Source organism: Astyanax mexicanus, chromosome 14 (genome assembly GCF_023375975.1).
Source record: "Astyanax mexicanus isolate ESR-SI-001 chromosome 14, AstMex3_surface, whole genome shotgun sequence".
NCBI lineage: Eukaryota > Metazoa > Chordata > Actinopteri > Characiformes > Acestrorhamphidae > Astyanax > Astyanax mexicanus.
Window position 1 is genome coordinate 30715273 of NC_064421.1, and position 19593 is coordinate 30734865.

Genomic DNA, 19593 nt, shown 5'->3' on the forward strand with positions numbered 1-19593 from the left:
CCCCCCTCTCTTCCAGTCTGAGCAACCGAACCTAACTAGCACATTATCCAAATATTTACCTAGTTTTGCTTCTTCATCTGAAGGCTATGTGAGCTGCCATGGCAATGTAAATAAACATTAGTTTGCCAGTGATGGACAGCTGTCAGTCACAGACATCCATTAGAATATTATGACTACCCCACATAGTTCTCAGAGAGGTGTTTTATCATATTTTCGGTTTGTGGTTTGTGTTTTCTATTTGAACTTTGAAGAAACAAATGATTGAAGAATCCTTTATAAAACGTATTTTTGTACATTTGGCCATCAATGGGTTAATCAGGTTATTTGAAGGGCTCATGCATGAGCCTCCTTACGTCACATCTTATGAATGATGTCCATTTTAAAGCTCTTTAAAGCCCATTTAAGTGGGTGGTCTCTCTGTTTGATTGCTCTTACAGCTCTGCAGCCCTGACTAAAGCACCCCCGCCCCCCTCGCCCTGCTGTACGTGCTCCTGCAGCTGTTTCTGGCCAGCACTTCCGCAGCCGCGCGAGCTCGACCTACACACGCACAGGGGACTGACTGCCCTTGCTCGGGACAGTAGCAGCATCATCCTCTTCCTCCTCATCCTGATACTGATCATCGTCCAGATCATCCTCCAGCTCCTCAGCAGCGCGTGCTTCGACCTTCAGCGGTGAGCGGACTTTGATCTCTGTCTGTGTGAGCTCATGTTTTGATGCATGCATATGCAGTAGTTCAGTGCATCGCGCGAGCAGCAGCAGGCCCGGGGGCTCGAGCGCCGATTTTTCGCGCTGTCAGCTTCTCTCCCCTCGCACTGCTCGGTTCTCTCGGTTCCCATCACTTTACTATTAACATTAAACTGGCGCGCGCTTCAGCGGCGTTTAACGCTAAAGCTAATGTTGTGCTACGTGTCGTTCAGTGGGCTCGAGCTGAGTACTGTGCCGTAAAAAGTGGGGTTTCTACGCTTCCTCCGAAACTTTCCACCCCCTCGCGTAACGTGACATTGCGCGAGGAGAGGGTGGAGGTTTCCTCGCGTGATGTAAACACTCATGACTTTGGGAATTTTAGTAAATGTTTCATTTTTGAATGGCGAGGAGAGAAGAGGGGCGGGGTCACAGAGAGGGAGGAAAAGAGCTGACGTGGGCCGCGCTCCCATTTCCCAACGTGCGCCCTAGCTAGTGGACTCTGATTAGAACACTGGTCTGACTAGTCTGAAACGAGTTAGTGCGTGCTGGGTTGCACCAATTGGGTCTGTTCACATTACCAAGCTGAAGTGATTCAAATATGATTAACCCTCCTGTCGTGTTCACCTCCTGCCCCTTACTTTAGTGTTCCCGGAAATTATTTTTTTTAGCTGTGAACAATGTCTCAAAGCAGTGTTTAACCTGAATTTATAGAATTATACATAAGATAACTGCAGTGAAAATACAAATAGGCACTGAAAATTTATTACAAACTGAACATTATAAATAATAAATTGAAAACCAAACATAAAACTCAACATGAAGGTGTGTGTGTGTGTGTGTGTGTGTGTGTGTGTGTGTGTGTGTGTGTGTGTGTGTGTGTGTGTGTGAATTCATGCACTTGAGTGGCACGTGACACTCAGGTCAGAGTGGGCCTTGCAAACATAGGCATCACATTTGCAGCACCTCAGGCTTGTTTTGTTGTCTCTAGGGGCACAGAGCTTACATGCGTTTTCCCATGTATATCTGCATATTCCAGGCATAGCTGCTCCTGGCATCACTTGCTGCCCAGATCTTTATTCCATATTTCCCTGTTTTCCCTTTTTGTAGCCTCATTGTTTGAGAGATATACTCCTGCTAAAATCAACAGACCTATGTAGGCTTGGAGGTCTACCAGGTCGATTTCTCTCCAGGTGACCCCAAACACACGCTTCCCCTCCAGGTTTGCCATCTCCAGTATAATTCCCTCAATAAACTCTGGTAAAAAGGGTTGGAAGCTGGACTTGATGTCATCCACATGAGATACCAACGCATACCGTGTTGGCCCTGGAGTCAGGGACATAACAGACACCTGTCTAGGCTGGGTGAAAATATGATGCATTGTATCATCAGGAAGTTGGTACATGTGGGAAGATCGGGACATAAGCACGGAAAAGAGAAGTGTACCCGCAAAAGACATTGTTCAATCTGAAGTGTGTGTGAGTGTGTGAGTGTGTGAGTGAGTGTGTGAGTGTGTGAGTGTGTGAGTGAGTGTGTGAGTGTGTGAGTGAGTGAGTGAGTGAGTGAGTGAGTGTGTGAGTGTGTGAGTGTGTGAGTGTGTGAGTGTGTGACTGTGTGACTGTGTGACTGTGTGACTGTGTGAGTGTGTGAGTGAGTGTGTGAGTGTGTGAGTGAGTGTGTGAGTGAGTGTGTGAGTGAGTGTGTGAGTGAGTGTGTGAGTGAGTGTGTGTGTGAGTGTGTGTGTGAGTGTGTGTGTGAGTGTGTGTGTGAGTGAGTGTGTGAGTGAGTGAGTGAGTTGGGGTGGTGTGTATGGGGATGTTTTGTGTCTGATGAATGAATATATTATGGATACCCATTAATTTCCTATGGCGGTCACTTTTGACCGGGAACACCACAGGTGTAACAAGGTTGAATAAAACACTCAAAATTCAATGAAAGAGGTGATCATTACTTTTATGTGTTCAAGTGCATAGTGTGGAGGATATCATAAGGCCTTGAGGCAATCATATGTAAAACACAATATTTACGAGTGTTTTAAGTTGTAAATCGGTCAGATTTGACCCGAACACGACAGGAGGGTTAATTGCTTGATGTGGCTCAGATCTGATTTTTTTATGGCAGTGTGAATGTGGCAAATCCGATTTTTTTAAGTCAGAATTGAGTCACTTTCATATGTGGTTCTAAATCAGATACGTGTCTGATATTTGGACATGCGACATGAATGTGTGTGAACGGTCAAACTGGAATTCATGCGTCTTTTTGCTTTCACGCATGCGCTGCATGCTTCTCTCTCGTACTCGCACATCTTTTGGTGCAGTTGTGCAGTTATAGCTCCTAAAACAGCTAAAGCAAACCGCCTGGCCTTTTTTCACCTCCTCGACCTGAGCATGAACTTCAGACCAGCTGTTTACTCTTCACTCCAGCAAAAGATGCTCCACATATGAGCTGCTAACTCATATCTATTTCTCTTTGTAAAGCTACAAGGCCTATGGATTTGATATACTATTTGCGTTATTTTATATATAGCACTAGATTGAGGATTGGGACGCAGCCTAGAGTAAAAGCTGTCCTGGTCTGGTCCTATAATAAATAAGTTTCACAGTCCACTAGGGAGAAAAAATACACTCTCCCTCTCTCTCTCTCTCTCTCTCTCTCTCTCTCTCTCTCTCTCTCTCTCACTCACTCACGCTTTCTATTACACTCTCTTTCTCCGATAATATCATGAGATATTCATCAATGAAAACATTAACACCAATGAAGAAAGTGTTCTAGAGCACTAGTTTGAGAATTGGGACGCAGCCTAAAGTGAACGCTGGTCTTGTGCCGTGATGACTGAGCTTGTACAGTTCAGCTGGGAGAAAAAAATACTCTCTCTCTCTCTCTCTCTCGTGTAGTAAAATATGGGTGGGTGGAGGTGGAGGGGGTCAGGCTGTAGCTCCTGCCCGCTCTGGGCTGCTCCTCGCTCGGTGGGCGGTCCGCTAATCTGTCGGGCTTCACCGCGGACCGTGACTCTCACATGCTGACCGACCGAGCGCTCAGAGCGCGCAGAGAGAGAGCAGCCGGACCGAGGCTCGTTAGTCGGGGTAGCGCTGGTTAGGAGGGACCGCGGTTCGGGTGTTCGGGGAGTTCTGGTTCTGTAGGAGAGTCAGAGCAGCAGAGATGACGCTGTATGTTGAAGGTAAGCTTGGTATAGTTATACTGTGGTTAGGTTTTTGGGTCATTCTGACGAAATTGCCTGAAACAAAGTCCAGGAATATCTGAGGAATATCTGTTTTACTGTGTAGTAAAACCATAGAGACTCAGACGAGGCAGCAACATTTTTATTATTACTTTTTTTGTGTGATTTACTAATAACAGGATTGTTTCCCATAACTAATATTAATAAATCCGTGTTTTAATTACTTTATTAATTGTGTGGGGAAAAGAAACTATTTCAACTTACCAAAAATGTTTAGAATATTTTTATCTCAGGCATTTTGGGTCATTTATATACAGTACCTTTTTGGACACACCTTTTGATTCAGTGTTTAACTTTTTTCCTACATTGTAAATGAATAATGAAGTGTTTCGACTTTGAAGGAAATATTCTGTGAAGCATTTATGTGGGGTGCTGTTAACTTGCTGTTTCTAAGGCTGGTAACTCTGATTAACTTATCCTGTGCAACAGAGGAATCTATTGCTCTTCCTCTCCTGGGAAAAATTTAATCATAAAAACTGTAAAGGTCTGGATTAGGGGTGGGTGATATGGCTCTAAAATAATATCACGATATTTCAGGGTATTTTTGCGATAACGATATACTTGGCAATATAGGAAAACAGAAAAATAATTAATTAATTTCAGGAATATAGTATAAGAGTATAACAGCATAATCATAACGTGGCAAAATAAATAAAATAGCATAAAAAATATATAATGCAGAAAAATATTGCAGAATATTTAGTGCATGCATATAAACTGCAAACTAAAACAATTATACAATAAATACACTTAAAGCTTCACAGTAAATAATAGACTACTTTTAAGACAGAACATCTATGTTATCACGATATGGATTTTTAGTATCACGCTATTTCTGTGTCATATATTGTATACGATGTAATATTGCCCACCCCTATTCAGGATGATACATTTAAAGTTCTTGAATTTTTTTAAAGTATTTTTTTCTTAACTTAGTTGAGTAGTTCTTGCTGTAATATGAATTACGACATTACTCAAATGGGGCTATTTAATGTATAGCAACTCTACCTCTTCACAACTTTACAACTGATGCTCTCAAACACATTAGGAGGCAAAGAGAAATTCAAGTAATTAACTCTTGATAAGGCACAGCTGGTAACTGAAAGCCATAGAGCTTTCAGTTCCTCATGAAGCTGACTGAGAAAATGCAAAGCTGTCTTCTGAGCAAGAAATGCTACTTTGAGGAATATATATATATATATATATATGTATATATATATATATATATATATATATATATATATATATATATATATATATATATATATATAAAATGTCATTTGGTTTGTTTAACACTTTTTTGTTGACCAAATAATTCCATATGTATGTCTTCATAGTTTGGATGTCTTTATTGTTAATCTACAATGCAGAACATTATAAAATAATGAAAAAGCCTCGTGTTCATAGCAAGGTGACATGAATTTTGGAAATTGGAGCAACGCCTGATAGTGGGTAGCTTTTCCGAAGTTGTTCTGGCTTTTAACATTCCTTGACCCACAGTGTCACCTGTGTACCTGTAATACATCACACCAGGCAGCATCACCAGCTAGAGTAGACTAATCAGTGAGTGGTAATGATGGTAACCAGCAACGTTTGGCTAGAATTGTTCATTGGAACAGATAAGACACTCTCGCAGAAATCACATTCACATTTAAATCTGAAGACCCCACACATATATCTCACAGCTTTTTTTTTAAGCTTACATGGAACTTGACAGAAGTTATGGGACACTATACCAGTTCCCTGTCCACTGACTTTAGAGAATGTAGATTAAATTAATAGACTTGAATTCTTTTAATAAAATGGATTTGTATCCAGTCTGAAACTGTACTTTCACGTCAGTTAGGGAGTTAATTTGAATGAATGGGTCTGTGTCCTTTTCAGTAAATGGTCAGATTCACCAGACTGTAGTGGTCAGGGTTTCTGGATTGCTCACTTGCTGAATAAACTGAGTGGTCCGCTCGTATATAAACATCACCCTGATCATATTTCAGTCCAGCCTCCTCGGCTGCGTTAATAACTCTGTGCTGGTTGTGTTCACTGAGCAGTTAATTAGTGAGCATAACACAAGGAAGCAAACAAATCAGGAAGCTGATTTTATTAGTAATTATTTGCAAGTCATAAGTCAACAAATCATGCTGTAGCTCCGTAGTTTTCAACCTGTGGGCTGCGGTTGGCTATTGTTACTGCTTAATCAATGCACAAAAATATAAATTTAGATTAAAATCTAAAAAGTTTTTTTTATCTCTATTTTTCACAACATCAGTTTTCTTTGTGTTCAGTCAGTCTTTAACCTGGTAGAAGTTTTATAAAAGATACACTTCAGTTCTTTACAGTTTCATAGGTCCTACAACTAAACCCTGTGGAACTCCACCATTTACAATAACAATAGTTTCTGTATTAGTAATAATAATACAATAATTAGTCTGGAGTTTAAGGGGGAGCCATGTGGGCTCTGTAGTCCACTACTCCCTATTCTCCCACACTCATGTTATTTTCCCCTTTCTCAAGATAGTCAGTAAGCATACTGCATTTACAATAAACAATAATCAATCATTTACAGATTACAAAGCGCTGTGTCGATGGGCGCTGTGTTGTGGTGTCGATAAGCATAAACAGAATGATCATAATAAATACGTTTAATAAATTATAAATAATAAATAATAAAGTAACCCACTAGCTACAAGCAGTTTCCATGGTAATGCCACATTGCTGATGGTACTTTCGGTTTCAGTAAGGTGGAGGGGGTGGAGATCAATTTCGCTTCTGTTGACTGGTTGTGTGGGGCGCCCCTTTTTTGGACACCCTACTGAGAGATATTCATATAGATATTTAGGGGGTTTCAGAGTAAAGTAAGCTGAATATTTTTGAGACACCTTTAACATTTTTATATATATTGGCCACCTCTAATTTCAGTACAGGAAGGTATTTTCAGACAATTATTAAGAAGTGACTAAGTGGTTATAAAAAAAAACATATATAGGTTGATAGGTCTGGCAAATTACAGTCGTGTTCGTTTTACCCATCATCAATAAATGGTAAAAAACAGGAACTTTCACAATGAAAGATCCTGAGGCAGTCTGAGCTGATAATCTACATTAAATATTGTACTGTATTTGGATTATATAATAATCGGTTGATTATTTTTTGTGGAGGGCGAATAATATTTTGTGGTGCCATAAGTTTTGTGGAGCAGCAAGTTGCAAAAGACTGGGTTAAATCCCATTGGTTGGGACACAGGATTACTAAGTGAGATGTTTTATCAAGATGATTTATAACAAGAAGGAAAACTGCTATCAGTCGACTATCAGAGTGAACTTTAAAATGTATCAGGAGACAAGGGAGCTCTCCAGCCAACTTATACCTGTCACAACTCAGTGATAACACTGGCCCAGTGGACTGTGGATGGGTTATCAGTGTGATGTGCTCATAGTTAGTAACTGTGTTTTAAATAAATAAATAAATATATATATATATATATATATATATATATATATATATATATATATATATATATATAGATATATATATATATATATATATATATATATATATATATATATATATATATATATAGATATATATATATATAGATAGATAGATAGATAGATATTACTATATGACTGATTATTTTCTTCCTAAGTAACACGTCATCTAATGGAATCTAATCTATACACTATTAGGGATGCACTGATGTGATGTTGCACATTTATAACTTGGACAATACATGGACAAAACAAAACAAAAGTAACATTTATATACCTTACATTTTAGCTTTCAACCAGCTGAGAAATTATTTTGGTTTAAAATGTATTTGTGATTCTTTTTCAAATAAACATGTAAAATAATACAATAGATCTATTGAAACTAATAAAAATAGATAAATATTAGCTTAAATCAGTGAATTTTAGAGTAGCACAGACAATGTCCGCCAATTGTAGTAGAGTAGCCAGCATGATTTGGTCCTTTTCCGGCATAGAATAAATATGTCAACAAATATCTGTTGGCTAAATTGCCAGTGAACCTTAAATAAATTGCATTGATCAGCAAATTCTAATATAATTCTGTAGAAATATATATATATATATATATATATATATATATATATATATATATATATATATATATATATATATATATATATATATATATATATGTACAAATATTAATAGACACCACTTCTAAAAATATATATTTATCCACTTTTAAGTTGAACCCTTTGATTACACAGAGAAGCAGAGAAGTAGAATGGGACTCTCTGCAGCAGATAAACATTCACCTATTGACAACATGCCAGGTGTGGACCAGAGGGGTATAAAGTCCTTCAGCATTGAGCTGTAGAGCAGTGGAACTGTGGGTAACACTTTACAATAAGAGTACATTATCAGTACTTTTGACAGAAAGTCTTAACTAATTATTAATTGATAGATCGTTAAAGATATGTCAACTAATTTATTAATGTTTAAGACATTCTTGATCATTAAAATTGAGTAATGTTTAATAAAGTTTAACTACTGCTTATACATAATTAGATATTACTTTTAAACCATTTAACAATGTTTTTTACTGTCGTAAACAAAACGTTACAAGACTGAATGACCTTAGAAACACTGTATTTTCTTGCTGAATGCAAGAATAATGATAATGGGTTCTATACCAAACCCAAACCTAATGAAAATATTTTTATATAGCACCAAAAAGTTTTTATTTAAAGTAAAGCAGTCTAAAAGTGTCCACCTGAATCTCCTGAAGGAAACCTCTGGGTTGCCAAGTCTTTCAACAGATCATCCACACAGATCGTCCAGATCGTATGACTGAAGCTCTGTAACCTATAACTTGATGCAGGCCCACTGACATCATACATACAGAGGGTCTTTTGTTGGCTGGTATGCACTTACAGATGTGCACGCTTGCTTTTCCAAGCTCATGAGCCTCAGCTCTGACAGTAATAAGTTGCTAAAGGCTAAGAACTGATGTGAAGACTTGACTGAAGTCTTGCAGCTTCTAATGGCTTTTTTATACTCACATACTTGGAAGTATGCAAATATTCATCTTTCTTACGTTATTGTGCCAAATCAAACTCAATACTTGAGAGAGTATAGAGGACCAATGATAGTGCCATAAAAGTTGAATGGGAAAAAGCACACTGATGGTATAAAGGCAGCTTGGCTATAGCTGTAGTGCCCCATGTGGCAACACTCAGCATTAGCGGTTTTCAATATTTTGCTATAACAATATCCCTGAGTTTAATACATTCAGCAGAAACAAAAAAATAAAAACATTTGTCTATTTCCTAAACAGTAACTTACCAAGACTTTAATGCTGTTACTTCTTAGCCTGTGTCTGTCTCTGTTTTCCTGTCTTGTGTCCCATTTGTTTTGGTTATCCTTCTGTCTCTGCCCACAGACAGCCGTTGGTGTTGTAACCTCTTGTCTCATTTGTAACCCCGCCCCCTTGTTAGCTCCCACAGGTGTCCCTTATGCTTGCCTGTGTATAAATACCCCATGTGCTCCTTTGTTATCGGTCGCGCTTTATGTAACGAAGAGGAGGCAGGATGCAAGCGCAAGTCGGTTTTATTTTCCATATTATAAAAAGTAAACAAAGAACAACACTCTACGGAATAATATAAAGAGAAGGTAACTGAAACAGAGGATAAACTAAAAGACTGAAACAAACAAGCAAAAATAACAAACAAAAAAACAAACTAAATAAAGCATACCTGGAACACTGAAGACAAAAAACACAGCAGGTATGAGGCTTAAACAAAACGGATAAACAAGATACGGACAGAGTAACAGGACACGGTCAAACAAAAAGTGCGACAGTTAACAAAGGAGCACATGGGGTATTTATACACAGGCAAACATAGGGGACACCTGTGGGAGCTAACAAGGGAGCAGGGTTACAAATAAGACAAGAGGTTACAACACTAACGGCTAAGGCGGGGCTGGGGCGGGGCTGGGGCGGAGGCAGAAGGATAACCAAAACAAATGCCATGTGCTCAAAAAAGCACATAGCTAGGGACACAAGACAGGAAAACAGAGACAGACACAGGCCAAGGTGTGACAAATGCATTAATTGCATTCTAACAGTAACAGTGTAGCCAATATAAAAATTTAACAAAAATAAAATATTGTAAAAACTATTTTTTTTGTTTATGGAATTTCAAATTTATAAATATTTACCAAATATTGTAAGCCCTTGTAATGTTACATAGATACATGCAATGTTGCCCCATTCTTCTTTGCGTAATAGCTCAAGCACAGAAAAGCATCCCCACAGCACGATGCTGCCACCACCATGTTTCACAGTGTAGTTGGTACATTCTTCTTCCACATGTTGGCTGTGTCCCTTACATGGCTTGTGGTAAACTCTGTAATGAAGAGCATGAATAGCGTATTAATTAATAATTAATAGTCCAAATTAACCACACTTACAGTCTCCAATATTCTTTGTTGCTATTAGTCTATATTAGAATGTAAGAATGTAATATATATATAAAAGTATTGCGATATTTTGATTTGCAAAACTTTATTAATTCTTTTTTAAAACAGTTTACATGTAAAGATTAGATTTGGTTAATTTTAATGTTTTGTTTAAACCCGCCCACTAGCTATTTTCAAGATCCCACTGTTCTAATTTTATAAATATGATGACAGTTTTCCTGAAATTTGAGGTTACAATATATTGGTTTGCTCACAGTAAAGCAGTATATTGTGATATATTGAATCATAACCCCGGTATTGTGATATGTATCATATCGCCAAGTTATTGCTTTGCAATACGCAGGCCTGGTTCTGATGTTGTAACAGAAAAATGTTATCGCAAAAATACCCTAAAATATTGTGATATTTTTTTAGGGCCATATTGCCCAGCTCTAATATCCACTAAAATGTATTAATGACTTCTATGAATTATTCAGTATCTCCTATAAATTGGTCAATAACTACTATGAATTATTCAGTATTTCCTATAAATTGATCAATAACTACTATGAATTATTCAGTATCTACTATAATTTGATCAATAACTACTATGAATTATTCAGTATCTACTATAATTTGATCAATAACTACTATGAATTATTCAGTATCTACTATAATTTGATCAAAACTACTACGAATTATTCAGTGTTCACTATAATTTGATCAATAACTACTATGAATTATTCAGTATCTACTATAATTTGATCAATAACTACTATGAATTATTCAGTATCTACTATAATTTGATCAATAACTACTATGAATTATTCAGTATCTACTATAATTTGATCAATAACTACTATGAATTATTCAGTATCTACTATAATTTGATCAATAACTACTATGAATTATTCAGTATCTCCTATAATTTGATCAATAACTACTATGAATTATTCAGTGTTCACTATAATTTGATCAATAACTACTATGAATTATTCAGTGTTCACTATAATTTGATCAATAACTACTATGAATTGCTACAGTACTCAGTATGATGTATTTAAGCTCTGTTTAAGCAGGGAACTGTTTTCTCCACTTCCAAGGAAAACTCCAGTGTTTTAAGTCTAATCCCTCTTTTCTCTGAGTGTTTTCAGTGAACTGGTTTTGATTTCTTTCTAAAGTACAGCGAGATGTTTGAGTTGTTGCTCATGGTTTCTGGTTGTAGGCTACAGCTGTGGCAGAACTGAGACTGAACACAGCTGAGGTATTCTGTTAAATCATGGAATTTTGCACAGATGGGAGTATGATTTTCACTAATCTCTCACAGATGTTCCGAGGGCAGGTCCTTCACTCTTACGTCAGGCAGTGGTTAAAGGCCAGACTTCAGCTGGAGATGTTGTTCTGCTTCTTGATTTCTGCCTGTGATAAAATAATAATAAAACTGAAAGTGCAGTGGACCAGTGAGACCGGTCTCTTTTCTATGTCTCTGTCGGTAGTGGAATGAGTGGAATGTAATTGTATGAGTAAGAACATTATCATTAGAAGAAGCTGCTACACCTGATGGCAGTGTGTTGGCTGTGATTTCACACCAGTAAAGGGCAGAAAAATAAATGACATGCATACATATACAGCTCTGGAAAAATTCAAGAGACTACTTCAGTTTCTGAATCAGTTTCCCTGATTTTGCTATTTATAGGTATATGTTTAAGTAAAATTAACATTTTTGTTTTATTATATAAACTACCTCTTCCAAATTACAAATAATAATATTGTCCTTTAGAGCATTTATTTGCAGAAAATGAGAAATAAAAAAGATGCAGAGCTTTCAGACCTCAAATAGTACAAAGAAAACAAGTTCATATTCATAAAGATTTAAGAGTTTAGAAATCAATATTTGGTATATATATAACCCTGGTTTTTAATCACAGTTTTCATGCATCTTGGCATTTTCTCCTCCACCAGTCTTACACACCGCTTTTGGATAACTTTATGCCACTCCTGGTGCAAAAATTCAAGCAGTTAAGCTTAGTTTGATGGCTTGTGATCATCCATCTTCCTCTTAATTATATACTGGAGGTTTTCAATTTGGTAAAATCAAAGGAACCCATCATTTTTAAGTTGTATGTTATTTTTTTTCAGAGCTGTGATATTATTTTAGAGCCATTACACCCACCCCTACTATCCACTATAAATTGATTAATAACTACTTTAAATTATTCAGTATCCACTATTAATTGATCAATAACTACTATGAATTATACATTATCCACTATTAACTACTGAGTATCTACTATGAATTATTCAGTATTTTTTTTAATTGCTGTCAATTATTTAGTATCCACTATTAATAGTAATAAAACTACAATTATTTGTTTATTAATGACTATGATGGTATGTAGAAAAGTCTTATGAGATCCTTTTACAGATTTATATACTTTTATTATTATTAATAATATTATTTTTGAGGAACTAAGATCAGTAATATTCTGTGGTTTGTATAATTATCATTTGCTATGCTTTGTCCATGAACTACACTAAAACTTTTAAAAGTTTTTATTTATTAATTATTTATTAGTAAGTTATCATTACCCAGCATTCTCCTGTATTGGTACTTGTGCAGGTAGTCTGTGGGCTTGAGTTGTGAGAGATGTCTGTGTGTTAATTTGAGGTTAATGGCGTGCTGTTTATGAGTTAATAAGATGAGTTTGTGTGTTCTGGTGTGTTTGCAGGTGTGAGCAAGTGGGTGCCAGACAGTTCCATGGCTCAGTTTCAGGAAGTGATGCGGCAGCAGCTGGAGAGCTCCATGCTCGTGGAGCTGGAGAAGCTGGTGGGCACGGCCAAAGCGGGCGACGCTGAGGTGGGCACCACTGTCCTACACTGTACTACAAAATAAGCCACTAATATTCTTAGCACTTAGCACGTAGCACTCCAGCACGTAGACAGTTGTGCCACTTCAGAGCTCTACATGATTAACATTCTAGTAGAAATGGATGAGATGGCCAAAATTTATACCACAACATTTTTCTTAATTTTAGTCTATACAACATCATTTTGAGACCAATATGAACAGTATAAAAGCCACAGCCCATGGTGTATGTAATCACACACTGATACAGTGGCTTACAAAAGTATTTACCACAAATTTAAATCTATTTTATTGAGATTTTAAGCGATAGACCAACACAAAGTAGCACACAGTTGTGAAGTGAAATGAAAACGATACACGATTTTCAGAATTTTAATCAAATAAAATCTTAAAAGTGTGATGTGCAAAAGTATTCAGTATTCAGTAGAGGTGTGCAATATCATATCGTACACAATTATATCGCCATCATTTTTGAATATCGTGAACGATATTATACCCTGAAATATCGTCATATTACCTTCCATTAATTATCATACTGTTCTCATTTCCCATTATATATCTATATCTATAGACTATTTCTGTCCAGTATCATTTATTTTACTTTAATCCTGGGTATATGGAGACATTTGAAGTGTATTATTAGGATAATTAGTATCATGACATTCTGGATCATTGAATTCTGTTATAAATCTGATAAAATTATTGTATTTTTTAATGTCTGTATATGCAATAATGGAATGTAATTTTAATTTAGTTGCAGTAGTGTATTCTCGAAAAAAAAAAAAAAATCAGCGTTTTGTCATATCGCCAAGAGTATTGTTATCGCGGAAATACCATGAAATATCGTGATATTATTTTAGGGCCATATCGCCCACCCCTAGTATTCAGTATAAAGTATATCAGTACCTTGTAGAGCCACCTTTTGCTGCAATTATAGCTGCAAGTCTTTTTTGGGTTTGTCTCTATTAGCTTTGCACATCTAGAGACATCCAGAGAATTTTGCCTTATTTTTCTTTGCAAAATACTGTAGCTCATGCTCAGAAAAGCATCTCCACAGCATGATGCTGCAACCACCATGCTTCACAGTGGGGATGGTGTGTTCAAGGTGTGTTCACATCTTCCATATTAGTGCTGTGCGATGTGATGAAAAATATTGTCCCTATCGTTTCTACAGTAATTTCGTCAATTATTCGTGCAAATGTATAAAGTAGGCTACGATGAAATGTATAGGTGTGGTCCCTTTGCATACATTCGGTTTTATATAAGTGATAATAAATCATCTTTGCAAAAAAAGCTTTATAATGTGGTTTTGCAACATGACGCTGCTTTACATTTTACGTTATTAAACTCATGAGAGCTGAACAATGGAGACATTATCTGTTTTCATTTGATACGTATATATTGCTGCACTAAAAGGTAGTAATTCTCATTTGTGAAAGTTTGGTTTAATGCCACTTTGAAATAAAGCTGGAAAAAAAAATATTTTATATTATTATTTTGTCATATTTTTCGGAGAATAACTAAAAAAAAACTTAAATGTGATATATCATGATATATATCGTGATATGATTTTTCCTATATCGCCCAGCACTATTCCACATATTGGCTGTGTCTCCTACATGGCTGTAATGAAACCCTGTAATGAAGAGTATTAATAGGGTGTCAATTAATAGAGTCTATTTCAAGTATACTAACATTAGTCTATATTAGGGATGTAAGAAAATGATATATCGAAGGATTGTGATATTTAGTTTTTTCAATACTGTATTAATTGTTTTTTTTTTTTTCGAAACACTGTATAGATTTTTAATGAATAGTTTTAATGTAGAATTATAAGATTTAATTTTATGTTTTATGTAAACCTGCCCACAAGCTAGAACATCTAGAACATTGCTGAGAGGATTTGATTGGATCAATGTTGTGTCTTTTCAAGATTCTCACTCAACTACAGCAACGCACACACCACAGTGAGACATACTGAGAAACTGTATAAACTTGTGGTGCATTCACTGCCCACACACACACACACACACACACATTCATATTCATCACTGGTTATGCCAGTGTGTGGCACGCCCAGCTAACCCAAACAAATTCAAGGAGGAATAAGGACAGTACAGTGCGTCAGAAACCGTACGTTACAGGTCATTAATGCAGGATCCTGCTGGAAAACCTGGACCTCACCCTCTTCCACAGCTCTGCTGTTTGCTCTGTCATACCCTCTCCCACTCCAGAGACCTAACCCATGACTTACCTTACTTATCTGACAAATCTGCACTTAGCACTTTAGTAGTGAGAAGGTCTTGAGTATCAGGCTTTGTGTACACAGTGGTAAACCACACCTATCTGTTAAAAAAATAAACACAAAGGTCATGTAGGTGTCTTCATAGGCCCAGGGAATTGCATCATGCAGTTACCTTGTTTTATTTTACCTCTGTTTTAGTGGTAGTAAACCACCCCCACTAGTTATAACTCTTCTTATCATCCAATGCTACTATTTCTGGGAAGGTCACTAAAACAACACTGCTAAAGTTCAACATGCTTGGAGGAGAATGCTAATATTTCTAATTAATGCTAAGAAACCAAGTATTGATATTGATTTTTCGCATTATAAGACGCACTTGATTGTTAGGCGCACTATCAATAAACCACTATTTTTTTTTCATCTATTTCCATAGATAAAACGCACCGGATTATAAGGGCACATTATGCAACACTAGTAAGGAACACGGGTGTCACCTGTAAAGCTAAGCCAAGCAAACACATAGAACCAACACCAAAATAAGTCAGGCTTTATCACCAAAATAAGTCAGGCTTTATCACCAAACACACACTGATCCATTTCAGATTCAGGTTCAGAACCGTGTAAATCAAATTTTTCACCCAACTATTTTTTTTACTGATGGTTCCTCAGGAGTCTGCAGTGCTGCGATAGCCACTGTCACTCTCAAGAGTTTAGTAAAGAAGGGATTAAGGAGTTCTGTGGGATTATTTTATGCATCAGACAAACTAAGGAGGAAACAAATTTAGCTGGAAAGTTAAGAACGTTCCAGCTGATTAAAATTCACGACACGTCAAACTTACAGAGAACAGATCAGACCAGTTTAGCAATAAAACTTGCTATTATTAACACAGGTGCACACCTTAAGGCTCCAATAAAGACCTGCTGCTTATTGAACAAAAGCTGTCATACAATATCTGGTGTGGTCAAAGTTACTTAGCTTGGGAATTATAAGTAATAACAGTGTTATAAATATAACACTATAATTATATACAGCTCTGGAAAAAAATAAGAGACCAGTAAAAAATGGGTTTCTTTAATTTTACCTAATTGAAAACCTGGAGTGGCATAAAGTTATCCAAAAGCAGTGTGTAAGACTGGTGGAGGAGAACATGCCAAGATGCATGAAAACTGTGATTAAAAATCTTTAATTTGGTGGAGTTATTCCACCAAATATTGATTTCTGAACTCTTAAAACTTTATAAATATGAACTTGTTTTCTTTGCATTATTTGAGGTTTGAAAGCTCTGCATCTTTTTTGTTATATCAGCCATTTTTTATTTTCTGCAAATAAATGCTCTAAATGACAATATTTTTATTTGGAATTTGGGAGAAATGTTGTCAGTAGTATATAGAATAAAACAACAATGTTCATTTTACTTAAACATATACCTATAAAAAGCAAAATCAGAGTTGTACGTTGTTTAGTTGTTGTTTTTGGTTAATACAGTATTTTATCCTACAGAGAATCTCAGAATCATGATTTAAACAAAAGAAAATAAACAAGAAGAGAGACAATCAGTGAACTACAGTGTTTAATATCTTATTTATCTATTAACTGTAGTGCAGAGACTGTAGTGAACTGTTGGTGACTGTTGTTTGATAGAGCAGATCTGGTGGCGTTCCACAGGGTTTTATTGTAGGACCAATGAAACTGATGTTAATAATTATAAAACTGTAGTTCTGAGAGTGATGGACTGAAGTGTATCTTACATAGAGTTTCTAACGGGTAAAAAATAAACACTGACTAATGTAATATATATATCACACACAACTGTATCTTATCAACCATTTTTAAACTTGTTACAAACTGATTATAACAAGCCATTCTAACCCACTCTGTTCTCTCTTTCTCTGCAGATTTGTAAGAAGGATTTTGAAGGATTTAAGAAGCTGTTCCACAGGTTCCTGCAGGTAAAGGGTCCCTCAGTGGAATGGCCCAAAATCAACAGACCCCCAGAGGACTCGGTAAGACCATCTCCACATGACCACCTCAGCTATCAGGGACTATCTCTCACCCTCTATCTCTCAGACCTGCAAGCATGCATATTTTACGTAACATGTTAAAACTCACAACTTTAACCCAAACTAACCCTCATAAATCTCTCATTTACAGCCTGATATCACAAACAAACAGCACAGTTTACATATCTGAAGCTTCTCACCTCATAAACATCTCTGCTCTCTCTCCGCTTTGATCTCTCTCTCCTCCGTCACTCTGATATATATTAGCGGCTCCTGTGGGATTCTGGGATATATTAGTGGCTCCAGTGGGATTCTGGGATATATTAGTGGGTGCAGTGTGCTGGGCTCGAATACTTCAAAATCTCTCTCAATGCAGTACATCATTTAACTCATACTGTTTTTACCTTGCATACTGTTTAGTACGGATGTACGCAATTTCAGACGCAGCCATACTTCTGAACATCTCTGGTGTGCATTTTGTGCAATATGTGCTTTTTGCATAACATGTATATTTTGCGTAACATGCACATTTTACATAATATGTGCGAATTTTGCGTAACATGCATTTTGGCCTCCTAGTGTGCTTGTACAATAGACTGTGTATAGCTGGACAGAGCATCGTCTCTCAAAAGTGAAGCCACCACAGGTCGGCGCCCCCTGCTGTTCGGTTTCAAAAAGCTGCGTAACCCCACCCATCCCCATAGGTTTCAATGGCAAAACAAACAACATTCAATCACGTTTTTTTCTAATATACTGTAAGTCTACCTCCTTTATTTAAATGCAGCAGCTAGTGTAACCTCTGCTTATATTGTCAATTTTTTATATCCCCACAGAATTCGTTTTTTAACTTTATTCAGCTCTAATCAAAAAAGTTGTGGTTATTGTAAAAGGGCTGGTTATGGGCGGGACCAATAACAGACTGTCAGCTCCTCTCCGCTCCGCTCTGCAGCCTGTGACCTCGAGGCAGCCCTCAGGGGCGGGGTTATTCAAATGAGTAGGCTGTCTCTCTACAGTCTTTCTCCCTCCTCTGGTCTCTACTGCGCAGACTCAGGTGTCAGGATCGCCAACATGGCGGAAGATTTTGGCTTCATTTTTATTCAATAAATGGGAACGGCGACACGGCGTCCATCTTTTTTTACACTCTCTGGCTTGTACGATTCCATGTTCTTAAGTGCACATATCGTTTGCTGAAGGCTTTCAGTTGCTCTCTCTCTCACTCACACACTCGTTTACTCTTTCCAAGTTATTGAAGGTGGCATACGCCTTTTTTACCTCCATTAAATTTCTCAATACTCAACTTATTACAATATTACAATTTAAAAGCATTACAACTCCTCATCAAAATGCTTGAAAATAGGGTCGAAGGTTTTGAGAACCAAAAGTATAATCTGTAACCAAGTAATTTAAATTTGAAAATCATGTTTGTAAACAAAATTTAATATTAAATAGAGAGTTTAATTTTCTGTTTTGTGTTTTACCTTTATAGAAATCAGTTTTCGCTTTCAGTATTTTTTTATTTACATTACAGGTCTCTCACTCTTGCTTTCAGTTTGAGAATTTTCTCGCTTTTAGTTTTGAGCCTGTTTTTACTGGTGGGTGGGCACTAGTCGGTCATTGTCTGTTGAAAATAATCCCCACCCATTAGGGTCATTCCACTCGCTCACGTCAGAAATAGCCCTCGACTAAAGGCTAGTGGGAAATGGCTTGTGGGGTTCGTGGACCAATCCGTGTGAAAAAGATAGCTGAACAGTTTCTCCTCTTCTCTAAAATAGGCAACCAGTTTTGGTAGTAGGTGGGGATTACCAGCATTCTTTAAAGCCTCGGCTTTAGTAACGTTATAATAAAAATGGTATTTTAAATAAGGTGTATTAAACACTCAAACACTGAAGTTGCTTTTCCACTGCGGGTTTGCAGAGCAGTTCTGAGTTTAGAGAGGAATTGTTCAGGTGTTTTATCCACACAGAGCGCTTACAAACCAAATAAGGTCTCCAGCATTTGTAAAGTTATACAAGTTGAAAGAAGGTGTCAGCAGCCACACGTTCAATCTGACAGGGTTAAGTAAGGCTCAGCAAAGCTCTATGATCTCCTCCTGAGGGTTGAAGTGATGCAGTGTGAGCAGACTCAGGGGAGCGTGGGG

General features: G+C 37.0%; 1 protein-coding gene across 2 annotated transcripts in view; it reads left to right on the top strand.

The window, feature by feature from the left end:
• The first annotated feature begins 466 nt into the window (after nucleotides 1-466).
• Nucleotides 467-19593, top strand: part of ugp2b (UDP-glucose pyrophosphorylase 2b) — a 45925-nt gene continuing 26798 nt past the window's right edge. The window contains exons 1-3 of one of the 2 annotated variants that reach the window (XM_007244628.4): nucleotides 467-671; nucleotides 13074-13201; nucleotides 17352-17459. In XM_007244628.4, the coding sequence (XP_007244690.3) occupies nucleotides 13103-13201; nucleotides 17352-17459 (207 nt within the window). In that variant the 5' untranslated portion in view covers nucleotides 467-671; nucleotides 13074-13102. Of the gene's footprint in view, nucleotides 672-3617; nucleotides 3860-13073; nucleotides 13202-17351; nucleotides 17460-19593 lie in introns of those variants that run through there. The other variant, XM_022672771.2, reaches the window with a different exon arrangement.